At 59.3% G+C, this 15,952-nt stretch overlaps 1 protein-coding gene across 1 annotated transcript; it reads left to right on the forward strand.

Annotated features, from left to right (window-relative positions):
• Window positions 1–453: 453 nt before the first annotated feature.
• On the forward strand, window positions 454–10,915 carry GDF7 (growth differentiation factor 7). Its single transcript, XM_066386262.1, has 2 exons — window positions 454–862; window positions 3,544–10,915. Exons 1-2 carry the CDS (start codon window positions 472–474, stop codon window positions 4,503–4,505), a joined length of 1,353 nt encoding a protein of 450 aa, XP_066242359.1. The 5' UTR covers window positions 454–471; the 3' UTR covers window positions 4,506–10,915.
• The last annotated feature ends 5,037 nt before the right edge of the window (window positions 10,916–15,952 follow it).

A 15,952-nucleotide genomic window follows, 5' to 3' on the forward strand; every position in this document is an offset into this window, starting at 1 on the left:
GGAGGGGAGTGGGGAAGAAGCTGGGCGGGCGGCGGGTAGGCGAGATTCCCCGGAGTCTCCGAATCTGGAGGGCGCATTTGGCTCGGGGCGCAGCGTGGGCGGACAGGGTGGTAACACGGCCCTGGGGAAGAGAGGCGGGCCCGGTTTTGTGCCGGAGCCTCTGGCTGGTATCACTCTCTTGTCCAGAGTAGGGGCGCAGCGGTCCGGTGTGGGGCAGGGGGTGGGGGAGCTCCTGCCCTGGACTCCGCGTTAGGCGGGAGTAGGGGGCGCGGCGCTGCCACTAAAGTGTTCAGCAGGGGGCGCTGCTCCGGGAGTTGGGCGGGGGTGGGGTGGGGTGGGGTGGGATAGAAGGGGGGGCCGCTGCTTGCTGCGCACACTTCCCCCATTATTAAACACTATGTTCAAAAGGCGCCCGGGGACTTCCCGGAGCCACGGAGCTCGCGCCGCCCGCCCGCCTGGCCCACGGAGCCCATGGACCTGAGCGCGGCCGCTGCACTGTGCCTCTGGCTGCTGAGCGCCTGCCGCCCCCGCGACGGGCTCGAAGCCGCTGCAGTGCTGCGAGCGGCGGGGGCAGGGCCGGCCGGGAGCCCGGGGGGCGGCGGCAGCGGCGGGCGGACCCTCGCCGAGGCTGCAGGCGCCTCGGTTACCCCTGCTGCCGCGGCTCCCGGGGCCCGTGCTTCGCGCCGCGGCACCGGCTCCGGCTTCAGGAACGGCTCGGTGGTGCCGCACCAGTTCATGATGTCGCTTTATAGGACCCTGGCCGGGAGGACTCCGGCGGGGTCGGCCGCCGCCTCCGCCTCGGGCTCTGGCCGCTCCCGCCGCGCGGACACAATCACTGGCTTTGCAGACCAGGCGACCCAAGGTACTCATGCCTCTCCTGCGTCTGTCCATGCTGTCGGGTCCCAGGCGGAGGCCACCGCCAGAGCCGCGCCCCCGCTCCGCTCCGTTCTGGGCGCGTCCCCAGCCCCAGGGTCAGGTGTTAGAAACTTCGCCAAGGCCCACGCGCCCGAACCTGCTGCGCCCGGACTGGGACGAGAGCTCGCGGGGCTGGGCCCGAGAGGGCTGCGCTGGCCCCTCTACGGGGTTGCTCTGGCCCTGCGGCCGGCGGGGCCCCTCGAGTAGGCAGGCTGATCGGAGATCCGGAGAAACGGAAGAAGGGCCCAGACGAGAGGGACTAATAGGCAGCGGTAGTGGCGGTGGCTGCTTAGTCTCAGCAATCTCGGCGGCTCCCGGTCTCGTGGGGCCGTACAAAGTTGGGGTAACTCAGAGGCATGCGAGACAGAGGCAGGCACCAGACTAAAGCAAATGGCTCCCGAGAGGGGCTGGTGGCATCATCGAGTACGAAGAAGGCCCTTCTCAGCAGGCCGCGTCAGGGTGTAGGTGTGTATGTAGCCATGGGTGCCTGGGCCTTGTGCCGGGCCCCTGGGCCAGCGGAGGTCGAGGACTCGCTGTGTGGGGAGGAGAGGAGGGCCAGCGACGGTTCACAAACGCAGGCCTCTGCCGGACCGAGGGCCCCACCTTGCTCCCGGCCCTCCAAAGGTAGGACGTGGGTGAGGCCGTGGTGATCGCTGTGTCATCTGGATTTTATTAATCTGTATTGATGTCATTAAAGCAGACAGATAAGGAAGATTTAAGTAATTTTGGCCTTAATTCTAAACAGCCAGAGACCCAGCATGGAAGACAGGAGAGAAAGGAAGGCAAATGCAGCTGGAAAGGAAGGGTTGCTGCAGACTGGCCCTGCCTCGGAGCAGTGAGCGAATCACCCAGCCCTCCAGCACACACAGCGTGCCTACAAACGAACCTGGGTGCAGGGACATCCTGCAGGGAACCTGCAAGCATCCTCCGAGGGCCCGTGTGACCCTGGACTGGGTGCTGGGTGCTTCTAGGAAGGCAGCGTCCTGGCGTACAGGCCAGGGGAGCCCCAGCCCTCTGGTGCTGCCTGGTCACTGAGCTGCGGGGCGCAGGGCTCCAGGCTGCCAGAGGCACCGATGCTCTTTCTGTGGTTCAGTTAGGCCCGCCGTAGTCCCAGCCCGAGCCAAAGTCTTTTCTGGGGCTCTGGCTTGGCTGGCAAGGCTGGTAGGGCCTCCTTTTCTTCCTCCCTCTGGAGGGAGGTGGATGCAGCACCTTCACCTTGAAGGCTCATAGAAAGTGCTCCAGTGAGCGAGCCCTGGGGGGGGGGGAGCTGTGCAGTGAGTGTGTCTGGGGAGTGGGAAGAGCATTTGCCCATTGCCTCTCCTGCCTCCCTCTCCGTCCTGAGCCTCACCTTGGAGCAGGGCTGCCTGAGGTCCGCGGAGGCCGCTGGTAGCGCCCAGACTTTTGGACCTCAGAGGGGAGGGCCTGGCGCTGGTGGTCGGTGAGCAAATCTCCACTGGTGGGGGGAGTCTGTACATTTTCTGTGTTTGGGACAAAACGAAACCATATGACCTTCTTCAAAGGGAGCTCCTTATCTGTTGCTTGGTGGAATTTCAACATCCCCCCCCCCCCAGCCCTGAAAGAAAAAACTATCTACGACCAGAAATAAAATATGAAAGCCTGAGAGAAGTCATAGCAGAGGTAAAAAAGATGCCAGCGAAGGGACCTGCGAGTCCTGCAGGCGAGACCTCACTGGGCCCACCGCCGTCCCTGCGCAAGGAGTCGCCCTGCCCCAACCCTTGCAAGAGGATTCCTTGCTCTCCTGGGCTGCTCCCCGCTCCACTGGAGGCTAGAGGCCGAAGAAACACTGGGCAGCTGAGCATGGAGCTTCCGATCGCGATCAGCAGCGCTCGCTGCTCCGAGACTTTGGGTCGAGCCAGACCCGTATTTGGGGCTCAGTTCCCCTTGGGCAAAGCGAGAAGGTTGAACGCACTGGAGGGTCTCTGGAGCCCTGCTGACGCGTCCCCTTCTGGGCGAATCTCAGGTCCCGGCCTGCGTGGGGAGCTCCGTGGCCGGCTGCCATGTCGGTCCAGGCTGGGCCGAGGCAGTGGAGGAGCCGAGTTTTCAGGGGACAAGAATGTTCGGTTCCGTACAGCCGGCTCAGCGCGGCTCTCAGAGGCTCGGCAGGGCAGTAATAACGAGCAATCCTCATATCGCGCGGGACCCCGGGCGAACAGTCGGCCTGAACTCCGGGCCTTGGAAGGAGTGTAGGACTTCTGATGCGCCCCCCCCCCCCCAGTCCTTCTGTCCGCCACCAGCCGAAAGTCTGGCACCGGACCCAGTTCCCGCAAAGCCGTGGCTCCGGGGCAGGCGGCGGGACTGGAGTGCCCTGAGTCTTGGTGTCGGCTGTGGGGCTGCGCTCCTGGCTCAGCAGTGAGTGGGTGTGCGTGGGTTGTCGCCTGGAAAGACTTTGGGGTCGATGAACCAAAGCCTGGTCCTGATAGTCGGGGCAAAGTCTTCCTTTCCTCTGGACCAGGCTGGGGCCGAGCCGCGGGGCGGGGGCCGGCTCCCGCGGGCCAGTTCCCGCATCCGGGCCGGGCCATTCGCAGTCAGGAGGCCCCGCGGCCAGGAGTGCGGACTCCGTTCTCATTCTGCTCCCCCCCCCTCTCCGCTTCTGCCCGTCCTCTGCAGATGAATCGGCAGCTGACACCGGCCAGAGCTTCCTGTTCGACGTGTCCAGCCTTTCCGACGCCGACGAGGTGGTAGGCGCGGAACTGCGGGTGCTGCGCCGCGGGTCTCCGGAGCCCGGCGCCGGCAGCACGACCCCCCCGCCGCTGCTGCTGCTGTCCACGTGCCCCGAGGCCGCCCGCGCGCAGAGCCTGCTGTCCTCCAGGGCCGCCGAGCCCCTGCACAGGGCGCGCTGGGAGGTGTTCGACGTGGCGGACGCCGTCCGGGGCCACCGCCGGGAGCCGCGCGCCCCTCGCACGTTCTGCCTGTTGCTGCGCGCGGTGGCGGGTCCCGCGCGGGCGCCGCTGGCTCTGAGCCGGCTGGGCTTCGGCTCTCCGGGCGGCGGGAGCGCGGCGTCGGAGAACCGCGCGCTGCTGGTCGTCTCCTCCCGAACGCAGAGGAAGGAGAGCCTGTTCCGGGAGATCCGCGCCCAGACCCGCGCGCTCGGGGCGGCCCTGACTGCGGAACGGCCGCCCGACCCGGGTCCCGGCACTGGGTCCCCGGCTGCTGTTCTCAGCGGGCGCAGGAGGCGGCGGACTGCGCTGGCCGGGGCTCGGGTCGCGCAGGGCAGCGGCGGGGGCGCGGGTCGGGGCCAGGGGCGCAGGGGCCGGAGCCGCTGCAGCCGCAAGCCGCTGCATGTGGACTTTAAGGAGCTGGGCTGGGACGACTGGATCATCGCGCCGCTGGACTACCAGGCATATCACTGCGAGGGCGTCTGTGACTTCCCCCTGCGCTCGCACCTTGAGCCCACCAACCACGCCATCATTCAGACGCTTCTCAACTCCATGGCGCCGGATGCGGCGCCAGCCTCCTGCTGCGTGCCCGCGCGCCTCAGTCCCATCAGCATCCTCTACATCGACGCTGCCAACAACGTGGTCTACAAGCAGTACGAGGACATGGTGGTGGAGGCGTGCGGCTGCAGGTAGCATGCGGGCCGGGCCGGGAGGGGGAAGCGCGCCGCCACGGAGGACCCCCGGCTGAAGAGCAGCTGCGGGCGGGCCGTCACCGAGCGTGGGTGCAGGTCGGACTCCGGCTCCGCGCCCGGACGGAGAGAGGGCGCACCTTCACACTCACACCTACACACTCGTTCACTCACGCACGCATTTACCGGGACTGCGTCCGGAAGCCTGGGTGGCGACGACCTGATGCTATGGAACGTCACAGCTATGTGTCCTCTGCCAACCGATGGCCTTGGCGCCCACTGCCTCCTTCAGGGAGAGGATCGGTGTTCATGTTAAAATAACAGACCCTGTACTGGGTAGGAACAGGTCAGGGAGTTGGGGGCTGCAGAATGGGTGAACTAAAGGGGTACTTGCTCAAGTTTTGTCTGACCCCTTTATGTTTCTGGCCGAGTGTGGGGCACAATGGCCGCGTGGGTGCTTCGGGGTGTTGCACCCGGGACCGACAGCAGCAATACCGTCTCTGAAGGTTTGCGTGGCACCAAGGCAATTTATTCTGGGAAGGAGTCCCTGCAAAGGCCTTATCTATTTTCTTTGACTTTAAGAATGGAATGTGTCCCCTCAGTTTTGAAAGTGAACATTCGTTCCAAAGAACAGTGTAGAGCTTGTTAGAATTCTGCAAAGGTCAGTACCCGCCCTCCCCACCGTCTTTTAAAATCAGTTCCTAGTGGGAATGATCTAGAAAGCAGAGAGAGTATTTCTTTGGTAGGAGTGGAACAGGAGAGAGGTTTGAACTGGGATGGTGCCTCTGCCAAGGTCTGCGAAAGCGCCCATCTGGGCAGCCAGGGGTGCTGGCGTGCCTGGGGGCTCAGGAGGAAGCCAGCGCCGTGTCTGGGAATGGGGAAGAAGGGCAGCTCTGGCTTCTCCTGGGGACCTGCTAGGAAGCTTTCCCAGGGAGCTGTCAGGAGGCTCTCCGGGCTCGCAAGGCCTGGGCACAGACTCGAGTGGGCCGCCACGTGCTTGTGCTCAGCTATCAAGTCTCTGTCGGCTTTTACACACTTCCACTGTGTTGTTGCTGTAGTTCTGGCACTGTGATAACAACGGGAAGTGAAGCCACACAAAAGTGCTTTTGTGAGCTTTCAACTCCCGACACCAGTGGTTTAGAGCAGAAGGAAGGGCCAACGCTCCCATCCTCGCTCTGCCCGCCTGTATTTGCAGGGGGTGCTGTGGCCCCTTCAGAAGGCTCGGGCCTTGGTGTGAAGGTGCAGAGGTGTTCTTTGCTTACCAAGTCTACCCCCCAGGCCGTTTGCCCCAGAATCTTGTTGAGGGTAGGATTGTCTCTCTGTGGACAAGGAAGCTCGAATATATTAGCCTTCATAGCTTTATTCGGTTCATTTCTGCCTGGGAGTCCTCTGTGGCCAGTGTAAATGGTTGGGTAAGGGGAGAGAAATGAGCTGGGGCCACCTGTCTGGGCTCGGGGGAGCCCTTGGGAAGCCCCTGTAGCCCTCCAGAGTGCTCCCGGCTGAGGCCACGCTGGGTGTTCTGCAGGCCCCCAGAGGCCTTTTTCCACCCTGCTTGTCTTGCATGCTGAGGCCCAGGGACAGTTATACAAATTTTAACTCTCGGGGATTACTTTCTTGAGAGAGAGGGGGAGAGATGAAAGATGTAGTTACAGCTAATTTATTTAAGGGCCCCACCTGAGTCTTTTTTATCCTGTAAAATTCTCCCAAAGGAGAAGGAAACACACTTGTAATGTGAATTTATAGGCTGTGGCTAGGTGGGTAGCTATAAATTACCAGAAAATGCAACATTCTCTTCAGGTTAAACCCCCCAAATCCCAGAGTGGCTGTTATCCTACACCTCCATCCAATTCCAGTGCCTGGGCCGAGATGGTCCCGTTATATTTATGGATTTTGCCAGAGAAGCCGCACTTATTTTTTAAGCTATGATTTTAATAACAATTGCTTGGTGACCGCTCCGATACCTGTCATGATGAAGGGAAAAAGTTGTAGTACCAGAAGTTTTGGAAAGGGACTTCATGAAAAACTAGAGCTAAATATTCTTTTGAAGAAATTCTAGGGTACTTAAGACTTTGGACAAAAGCAAGTAAATTTCATACTTTTCTGGGGACTAGAAAAAAATTGATGGGGAATAGAGGATGAGAAGAAATTTGATTTAGCCCGAGCCATAAAAGGCAGAAAAAAACGTCCATTTTCTCCATTTCCTCCCGACCCACCGCCTTCTACCAAGATGGAAGTGATATAGGTGTCTTCTTGGTCTTGATTGAGTCCAGGCTGCCCCAGGGTGGTGGTGGGGGAGTGTTGTCCTTGGCCAGTGACACTTCCAGATGCCTTCAGTGTGTTCTTTGCTTACAAACAAAAGGAATGCCTTTGGATTTCCTCTGAAGCTGCACTAACCACCAGGGACCACCCGCATTCCTCTCCAACTCTGCTCAGCCCCCCTCCACGGCTCTGAATTAAAAGTAGGTGAACGGAGAGGATGTGTGTCACTTTGTAAAAATGACAGAGGAAGGGCAGCCACGTGTGGAGACGGGCAGGTTTTGTCTGCAGAGACTCGGGCAGACTCGCTTTGACGAGGTGTGGAGGAGGGATTCTGCCAGCACCGCTGGTAGTGCCCTGGACTGTCTGTCTGTCTGTCTTCTGGGCTGTGGGGAATGGAGCCAGAGCACCCAGCTGGGAACTCCAGGCCCCACCTAGAGGGGAGCTGCCTGCTGGCACAGGGAGTAAGTGTGTCGGTGACCACCTGCCCGGGGTCACCCAAGTGTTCCTTCTGAAGTAAGCAGCACTTTTCATTTTGTTGGGGAGAACTGTGCCCCACTATTGAGATCGTGTAAACCACTTCCGGCTAGGGGGGAGCGCAGGGCAGGCTAGCCAAGGTGCGACGGGGCTATGGCGCAGCTGCCAAACACCACAACGGCCAAACACCACAACAGCCAAATGCCACAACAGCCAAACACCACAACGGCCTGGTCACTGCTGTAGGCAGCCAGACTTCAGCGTTAAGGGAGGCCCCTGTACTGGCAGGTGACCGTGTCCTCCCATGCCCAAGTGCTTCCCTGGTTGAATTCTGGTTTCCCAAGCAGCAGGGCTGGGCCCTCTGGGAGGGTGGCGGGCTTTGTCCCCTGGCGTGGGGAAGCAGGCTTGGCTGTGCCTCTCCATTGTGCACACACCGCCCTTTACTCCACTGTCCTGGCATTTTATTGCTAAAGTGGCATGGGAAAGAGATGAGGTGTGGCTTGTGTGACAGTGCAGTCAGACCCTCCAGACCCTGTGCAGGGACTTCTCACATGAGCCTTGCTCTCAGTGCCTGGAAGAGTACTGAGCACCCTGTGGGTGCAGTCGGAGAACTCCAATCCTGCAATCATTCACCCTGTTCAGTTTCATTCACACTTATAGCAGAAAATAACTAGGGATTGCAGTCTGATTTTTTTTTCTCTTAAAGCCGGGAGGAAAACTGAATTCTTTCCAAGAGCAGCTTATGCACAGAAAACATCAGTCTTCCATGCTTGAATCTGGTCTTCAGAAAACCCCACGAGGGGGACAGAGAGCACTACAGCCATCTCTGGGCCACCAGTGTCATTGGGACCTTGCTGACGGCTGAAGAACATGTCGGTGGGGACACAGAACGCTCCCTGGGCAGGAAGGCAGGGCCTTTCAGTGGGCTGTGGCCAGGGGGCCTCACGTGGGATGTCAGGCAGGCTGGGAAGACAGTAGCTCTGGAAAGCAGCGGTCTGTCGGAGGGAGGGAGGGAGGGCCTGTGGTGTCCCCTGAGAAATGTCTGGACTGGGAAGGGAGGACAGGCCAGGGACCAGTGAACCAGCAGTTAGGAGACCTCGGGAGTGAGAAGTGGATCTCTCTGAGGGTGCCTGTGGCACTCCAGGCCCAGCCCACCGTGGGCCCCTGCCCACACGGCCACCTGCCCCTGCTGCAAGGGCCTCCTGAGAGGTCTAGGCGGATTGTGGCCATCAATCCCCCGAGCTTCAGCTTAGTCCCTTCGTTCCAGGATGCTACCTGGTCCCAAAGCTCACTCACATAGTTCCGAGGCAGGGCGAATGTGACTGCTCCTGAGAAAGGTCCCTCCCTGACCCCAGCCCCAGAGCCACCTCTCACAGTGTCCCAGCTCTTGCCCGTGTGTGTCCATTATACTCGTACCTTCTGTTGATGCTTCATGGATGCTGCTTTGATTTCCACCTGGAGCAAGGCAGGTGCAGGGTGGGCCAGGGCCTCGGGAGTGGGGCTCTGATCACCAAAGCCAGCCTTTTCTGTGTCCTTGTGGGGAGGCACTGCCAACCCAGCTCGAGTTCCCCTGTGCTCACACAGTGATGCACAGAGCCACACTTGGGCTGGGACTGTCCTGTGGGGAGTCCTGGGAAGGGTCCCACCTGCTGCTGCTGCCTCTGTGGAAGTAGCAACGGAAAGAATAGGTTGCCCTTGTTGGCAGCCCAGACAGGGACCTGGGGCTGTCTCAGTGTCCCTGGGCGAGGGAAGCCAGCCTGTGTAAGGGTGGACTGCTCCACCAGGTCCCAGCAGGTCCTCACCCCCTGCTCAGCCACCACTGTCACGGCCATGACTGGTCCAGCTTGCCGGGGGAGGGACCAGGGCCGTCAGAAGCCCTCTTCGCTCTCTCCTTTCTTACAGGCTGGAAACGGGGACAGAGTTTAACATGAAGAGAGCCTAATGGGGAAGTGCAAAAGATGCTATTTCTAACTTCTCAGGCAGCTGGGCCTTTTGTAGCTAGAGACTTCTGGCCATTTAGGCTGGGGCAGGCTTCTCCCTTTGTGCCAGGCTTTCACCTGTCCCCGGAGTGTGGACCTGCACTGAGAAGTGGCTCCCACGGGAGCGCTAGGTGAGAAGGGCCTGTTCTTCCAGGAGGGCCGCACCTCCCACCCACGGAGAGTCCCCTGCGTGGACGTGGCTGCAGGGAGAGGGCGGCAAGTTGGCCTCCATCATCCCTGGGGGTGATGAGGGCTGGACATCTGCCGTGTGGGCTTCATTTGTTCAGGGATGCTTTCTGGTTACGATGTTCACACACCAGCTTCAGCGTAATTGCTGGTGCAGGTGCCGTGCCTACAGGGGGCCTGGGACTCCGCCACAGACTCTGGCCTAGCCGGGAATGTTGGGGTTGGGGCGTCATGGCAACTGCAGGAGTCACCGCAGAGCAACCTAGGACGGTGAAAAGAGTGTAGGTCATCGAAAATTAGTTTGCATTTCAGGTCATGCTTATCCTTAAAAGTGCACAGTCAGTAGGCGATGGGTGGGTTCCTCCTGCCGCATGGACCTCCCGGAGCAGCGCTGCTGGCCCCTTCCTGCATCTGTGCTGGCAGAAGGAAGGACTGCTCTTTCCTACATGAGCCCCCCTCCAGCGGCCAGAGGGCTGCAGAGTTCACGGCCACTTCCTGAGAGAGGCGCTTCTGCAGCTGGGGGAGGGTGCCGGCAGGACAGCTTAGCGTGCTGCTGTCTGAAGCACAATCTGCGCTCTTTCTCTTTTCATTTTTTTTGCCTGACAAACTTCCTTCTGCAGAAACATTTTATTCCCTCCCCCCCCCCAATGGGATGTGAAATAAGTTGTCTAGTAAAGCAAGGAAAAGCTTCTGACAGTCGGATGCCTGGTCAGACCGCCCAGGAGGTAACCAGCTGTTTGCTTCTGCATTGCCACTCTCACCCGCCTTGGCAAACAGGAGCGGTTGGCACAGAGGAGTGTGGCTGGAGACTAGGCCAGGCAGCAGGTGGCCTAGGGGGCTGCCTTCTTTGCAGAATCACCTCTGTGCTGTTCCACCTGACCAGCGGTGGCCACAACCACATCTAGTCCCTCCATCTAGGAAAGGGGTGAGGGCCTGTTCTGGGCCTAGACCCCGCTCTGACACCTGCCGGCCAGACCCTGGCACCTCGGCTGGAGCTCGCAGGGCCGAGGTGAGCTCATGTCTGACGCAGCAGACAGTTCCTGTGAGGCTGGTTCACAGGAGAGCTGCTGAGTTAGAGGCTGACACACTGACCCAGGGAGCAGGGCGACACTTCCCTTGGGGACGTTCCTGGGGCCACCAGCTGGGAAGGGCAGCATCCAGGCCAGCGAGCGGGCAGCCTCGGGGAGCTGCACACGGTTTGTACCTGCCATATGCCTGTCTCAGACCTCACACGGGTGGGCAGCCCCCACCTGGATTTCTCAGTGGGCTGAGGGAGTCTGAAAAGCAGCGGCAAGGCGTGTCGAAGGACCTTCCTTGTCTGCACGGTCATCTCTGAGTGACCGAAGGTCACTGAGGGCAGAAGTGGTACATGTGTCCGAGTTGCCCTGCGGCTCAGGGCAGCAGCAGCTGGGCTCGAGGGACACAGGCAGCCCGAGGAAGGGGCGCGCCCGCGAGCAGCTTATACAACATCTCTGGGCCAGGACCTGTCGGTCAGAGCAGAGTCGGCCCCTCAGCATTCTGGTTAGAAAAGGACTGTCCAGTTCAGGAGAGAGTGTTCCCAGCCAGGAACAGAGACTCTGGCAACGGGAATTTCCCTGCTGTTCTCCACCTGGGATGTGTCACCAGCAGCCTTAGTCATTTTTTTTTTTTTTTGCATTGTACTTTATACTGTGGTGCAAACAGCTTTTGTGTTATCTGTAACAAAGAATCATAGTTGCATCACTTTAGGTCTTTTAGCTGGAAGTCTGTCACCTCAAATGAAAAGTTAATGCATTTTTTACAAGGCTTAGGATGCAGACTGCAACTTGCCCTTTAGCAGGGGATTTTTTTTTTTTTTTTTGGTATTTTTCTGAAGCTGGAAACGGGGAGAGACAGTCAGACAGACTCCCGCATGCGCCCGACCGGGATCCACCCGGCACGCCCACCAGGGGCGCAGCTCTGCCCAACAGGGGGCGATGCTCTGCCCCTCCGGGGCGTCGCTCTGCCGCGACCAGAGCCACTCTAGCGCCTGGGGCAGAGGCCAAGGAGCCATCCCCAGCGCCCGGGCCATCTTTGCTCCAATGGAGCCTTGGCTGCGGGAGGGGAAGAGAGAGACAGAGAGGAAGGGGGGGCGGGTGGAGAAGCAAATGGGCGCTTCTCCTATGTGCCCTGGCCGGGAATCGAACCCGGGTCCCCCGCACACCAGGCCGACGCTCTACCGCTGAGCCAACCGGCCAGGGCCTTTTTCTTTTTTAAAAACATAAAGCAGCAGCTCTCTCACCGTGAAGGTTTCCGCTGAACGCCTGCACGACTGAGCAGGCAGCGCTGCTGGCGCGGGTCCTGGGAGGCGCAGCGTCCGCATGACGGTGCCCTGCCCGTAACGAGCACGTGTGATCCGGCCCCAGACCTGGGATTTAAGAAAATGGGCACAGCTCGAAGGAACGGCACCACTGTCACCGCCCAGTACCGTGCCACTCCCTCGGCCGCTACAGACAATATTAACTGTCGGGGGGATGGTTAGAAGTCCCTGTCATTTTGCAGTGACACTTGCTGTAAGAAGGGGAGGGGTGTGGTTTTTAAACCCTCATTGAACTCAAGGCGAAATCTCCTTTGTGGGTAATCTTTCAGAACTGGTTGGGCCCGAGCAGCACTCCAAGGCTAGGGGGCTGGAGCAGGGGCTGTCTGCCCACTCACCAGCCCGGCCCTCTGGGCATCAGCAGCTGACGTTGCGAATGCTGCCTGTGCCCTGGCCAGCTAGCAGGGAGCTCTCCAAGGGCAGGTACAAACCCACTGTGTGTATGTATTCTCAAGTTTAACAGAGTGTACATATCGACATGTAAATGAACTGTAAAACAGCAATTTCTATTTTTCTTGACAATTATATAGCAGTATATATTTGTTACACAAGCTTGTCTACCCTTCATTAACCATTTTGGTATTTTGTACAGATAAGTTGATTAAATATTTTATTGATAAAACTGCTCTTGCCTGGTCTCTGAGCTGTGCTTCTGACCTGTTTTCCTGCGCTGGGTGGTTCGTGCTCCTCGGCACTGAGAACTGGCGTCACCCACATAGGCATTGGAACAACTGCATGGAAACAGGGCTCCCTGGGAGCTCTGAGCCCCTCACTCGGCTCGTTCCCCCTCGGAACACCTCAGGCTCTCACGGGGAGATGTCCACCGGGATGGGGGCCTCGGGCTGCTGCTCCCTGGGTGTCGTGATTCCGTGACGCTGCACGGGACCCTGTGCACAGCCCCGCTCTGCGGGACGCCACCGCGTGGGCAGGCAGACGTGTCAGCTTGGGCTCAGGGGAGAGGAGACCAAGATGCAGTGGGAAACAGTGCATCTTCTCTTTGGAAAATGAGCACTGCCACTTGTCATGAGGGGGCAGATGGGGTATAGAGCCCTTCTGCCTTCCCACAGCTGCTGTGGGACTTGTCTCAGCTCAGAGGCACCGGCACACCATGCCCACGCTGCCGGTGCACAATCACGCCTCGGAAACCCAAAGCGTAAGGCCCAGCTGTGGCAGCCCCCTCTGTGCGGCTAATGACGTAGCTTTGGGGAGCCAACAAAGCCCAGCCCAGATGCCACAGGGCCCTTCTGCTCAGGACTCTTCTAGGCGAGTACCTTGGGTCCTTCGGACATTCTTCCGGGCCGGCAGTGGAGGGCCCATCCTATAGCTTTTTAGAGCCCCGAGGCCTCACAGAGACTTGTTGCTGCAGGTGAAGGGGAAAGGCACTTCTCTGTTCCCCGAGTATTTCTGGGAGAGGGTTAGTGACAGGGCAGCAGCTGTGGGACGATGACAGGGACGTGCCTCATAGGGACCTGGCACAGGCCAGTGCGACCCAGTACGTGGCAGAGCGGTGGCCCCATGTGCCCACTCGCTGTGCTCCGACGCTCTGAGAGCATTAGTGCCTGTCCCTGCGGCCACACGTCTTCCTCTGGAGAAAAGCTCAACAAAGCCTTCATTTCACTACTTTCGACTTGTTCTGTGTTAGATTGCTCGCATTCCTCAGCACTGAGAACGATGCTTTTTGTTCCTTAATTTCATTACTACTAATTAAAGGAGTCTCTTTGGAATAAAAATTATGTTCACCTTTGACTCATTCAGTAGGAACAAATGTATAAGCTGTATAACCCTTCTGTCAAAAAGTGTCGTCTTGTTATGCTTTGTTGATGATAATCTTTGGACAGGTCTTCATTTTCTCATCTTTCAGTCCCTACTTGACCTATTGGCCTTCTGTGTCTTCAGCAGAGAAGGGGTGGTCACAGGGAAAGAGGAAAGTCAGGGGCAGCATTGTGACTTTTGCCCCAGGTCCCAACCACGGATAGAGCACATGGAAGGCCCAGCAGTGCCGGGTGCTGCAATGAGGAGGAGTGGCCTTTCTGCTCCCCCTGGGCCGCCCCGGTGCCCATGGTCCGCTCACCGCCACACAGGCCGAGGCAAGGATCAACACTGCGGTGGGCAGGGCTGCCTGCCATGCCAGGGATGCGTTGTGCTCCCGTGCCCCGGGAATGCTGTGCACTCTTCTGCTCAGGAGCAACAGCGACCAGGGAGAAACTCGTCCACAGCAACGCGTCACCAGTGTGTAGCCACCGGCCGTGAGGCTGTGGACGTCTGCTGAGTCCTAATCACATGCAGGTGCACGGCCTGTCAGCGCGGCCACAGGAGGGGCCCCAGATGGTCTGCACAGCCTGAGCAGGGTGGACTTGCAGAGGCGGAGTCCTAGTCCCTGCGCGAGGGAGGCCCTGCAGGTGCACCCGCACCCCCTGGTTGTAATGGACGCCCAGTCACAGGGTCACGTTCCCTTCCCAGGGAAGAGGAATTTTCCAATAGACTTACCCAGCAAGGAAGTCTACCCCAAAGCGGGGAGGTCAGCGCAGGCCCTTGCCAGACTGTCTGAGGAATGCAATAGAAAATGCAAACGCAGCGCTGTCCCAGCGCGCAGCCTTCTGCTGCTGTCGCAATACCCACTCGGGGTGCTGCATGGGCTTAGCGCTCAACGAACAATAACCACGCACTCGGGAACTGCTAATACCCGAACTCCAGAGGTTTCCCAGTCAGAGGAGAACGGAAGTAACAGTTGCAGTGGAAGGGGACAAGAAGAATGGGCCACGAGGTGTAGTGGCCTTGCTTTCCTGTCGTTCCCCAGGGCCGGAAAGCAAACTGTCCGCACCTTCGAATCTGCCTGGCCCAGCTGTGCTCTGCTTGTGGGAACACCCTGAAGAGGTAACAGAGCAGGTCCCTTCCTCACTTGCATTTACACAGTCAGTTCTGAGGGACCTGGAGTCCCTGGGATGTGACTCCTGAGGGTCTGGCTGACTGAGAACTGTCTTTGTTGAGAGCTTGCCTGTTAGGTAGGGTGGGAACCTTTATGAACTTAGATAACAAACTGTACTCACTAGTCCATGTGGTGGGCCTATCCGACCAGCCCTAAGAAGGCCGAGATGACGAAGGCCCAAGTCCATGTCCTTCCTGGGAGGCTCCTTGTAAGGGCAGGAAGGTGTGTTGATGGTGGGGCAGGGGAGGAGCAGGCTGGTGAAAACAGTTCCTGCAGTAATGGCCAGTCCTTCAGTAGAGACACAGCCAGAGGCAGGAGGACTGGGAGGGAGGGAGCGCGAGCTCTGGGTGGCAGGATCAGGTGGCACTTGCTCACCTGGCTTAGCTTTCTGGCCCCAGGCCATGCAGGACTCCTGCACACAGCCCAGGATGCCCCAAATCACCTCAAGAGCTATGGTCCATTTGGAAAAGGTGCAAGGAGCCAAGCATTTAAATACCAGGTGTCCCCTTTGTCCTTGGCCTTCTCTTGTAGGAGGGAAGAGGACATACTTGGCCTCCTGGGGTGGGGCAGAGGCAGGGCACCCTGAGAGCTGGGGCAGCAGGGAGCAGGTTTCAGAGCTCGGGGCACCTTCCGAGCAGTTGCAAGAAGTTAGTGTATCTGGAGGCTGTGGCTGTGGTCATGAGGAGACACAGGCATGCTGGCCTCCTTTCCAGACATACTGCCTGAGGCATTCTCCCATTTCCTGCCCTGAAAACTGGTGGGTTATCTTTTGTTCTTTTAAAACCACTCACCTGTTTCCCACCATCTACTCTTCACTCCCCTGTGACCTGGCCCTCACGTGCCCCCCGCCCCCCACCAGGCTGAGGCTGGCTCTGCGGTAGGGACCTGCACTGCCTCCCAGCTGCCACTCAGGAGCTGTGAGATCTTGAGCAAGTCACTTCCCTCTGCGGTAATCTGTGAAGTGCGTGTAACCCTAACCTCACAGGACAGGAGGCCTCGAGGAGACACCAGCAAGTGCAGGGTGAGCAGCAGGTCCGTTGGCCTCGCTCTTCCTCCCCGAGCCCAGCCCAGTCCTACCTGTCCCTTGGGCACCAGGGGCAGCCTCTGCCCCCTCCCCCCAGGAGCTGGCTCTTTACACAGCCAGGGCAACCCAGAGCCTTCTCTGACCTCGCCAGCCTTGCTCGGGATGCCTCTAGTCTGCGGGAAGAGGGCAGAGCAGGACCCACATGGACCCCCTGACCTGCACTAATGGGATTGCTCACCTGCGTCTCTGTGGGGACAGGCGGGAACCT

Source organism: Saccopteryx leptura, chromosome 5 (assembly GCF_036850995.1).
Source record: "Saccopteryx leptura isolate mSacLep1 chromosome 5, mSacLep1_pri_phased_curated, whole genome shotgun sequence".
Lineage (NCBI taxonomy): Eukaryota > Metazoa > Chordata > Mammalia > Chiroptera > Emballonuridae > Saccopteryx > Saccopteryx leptura.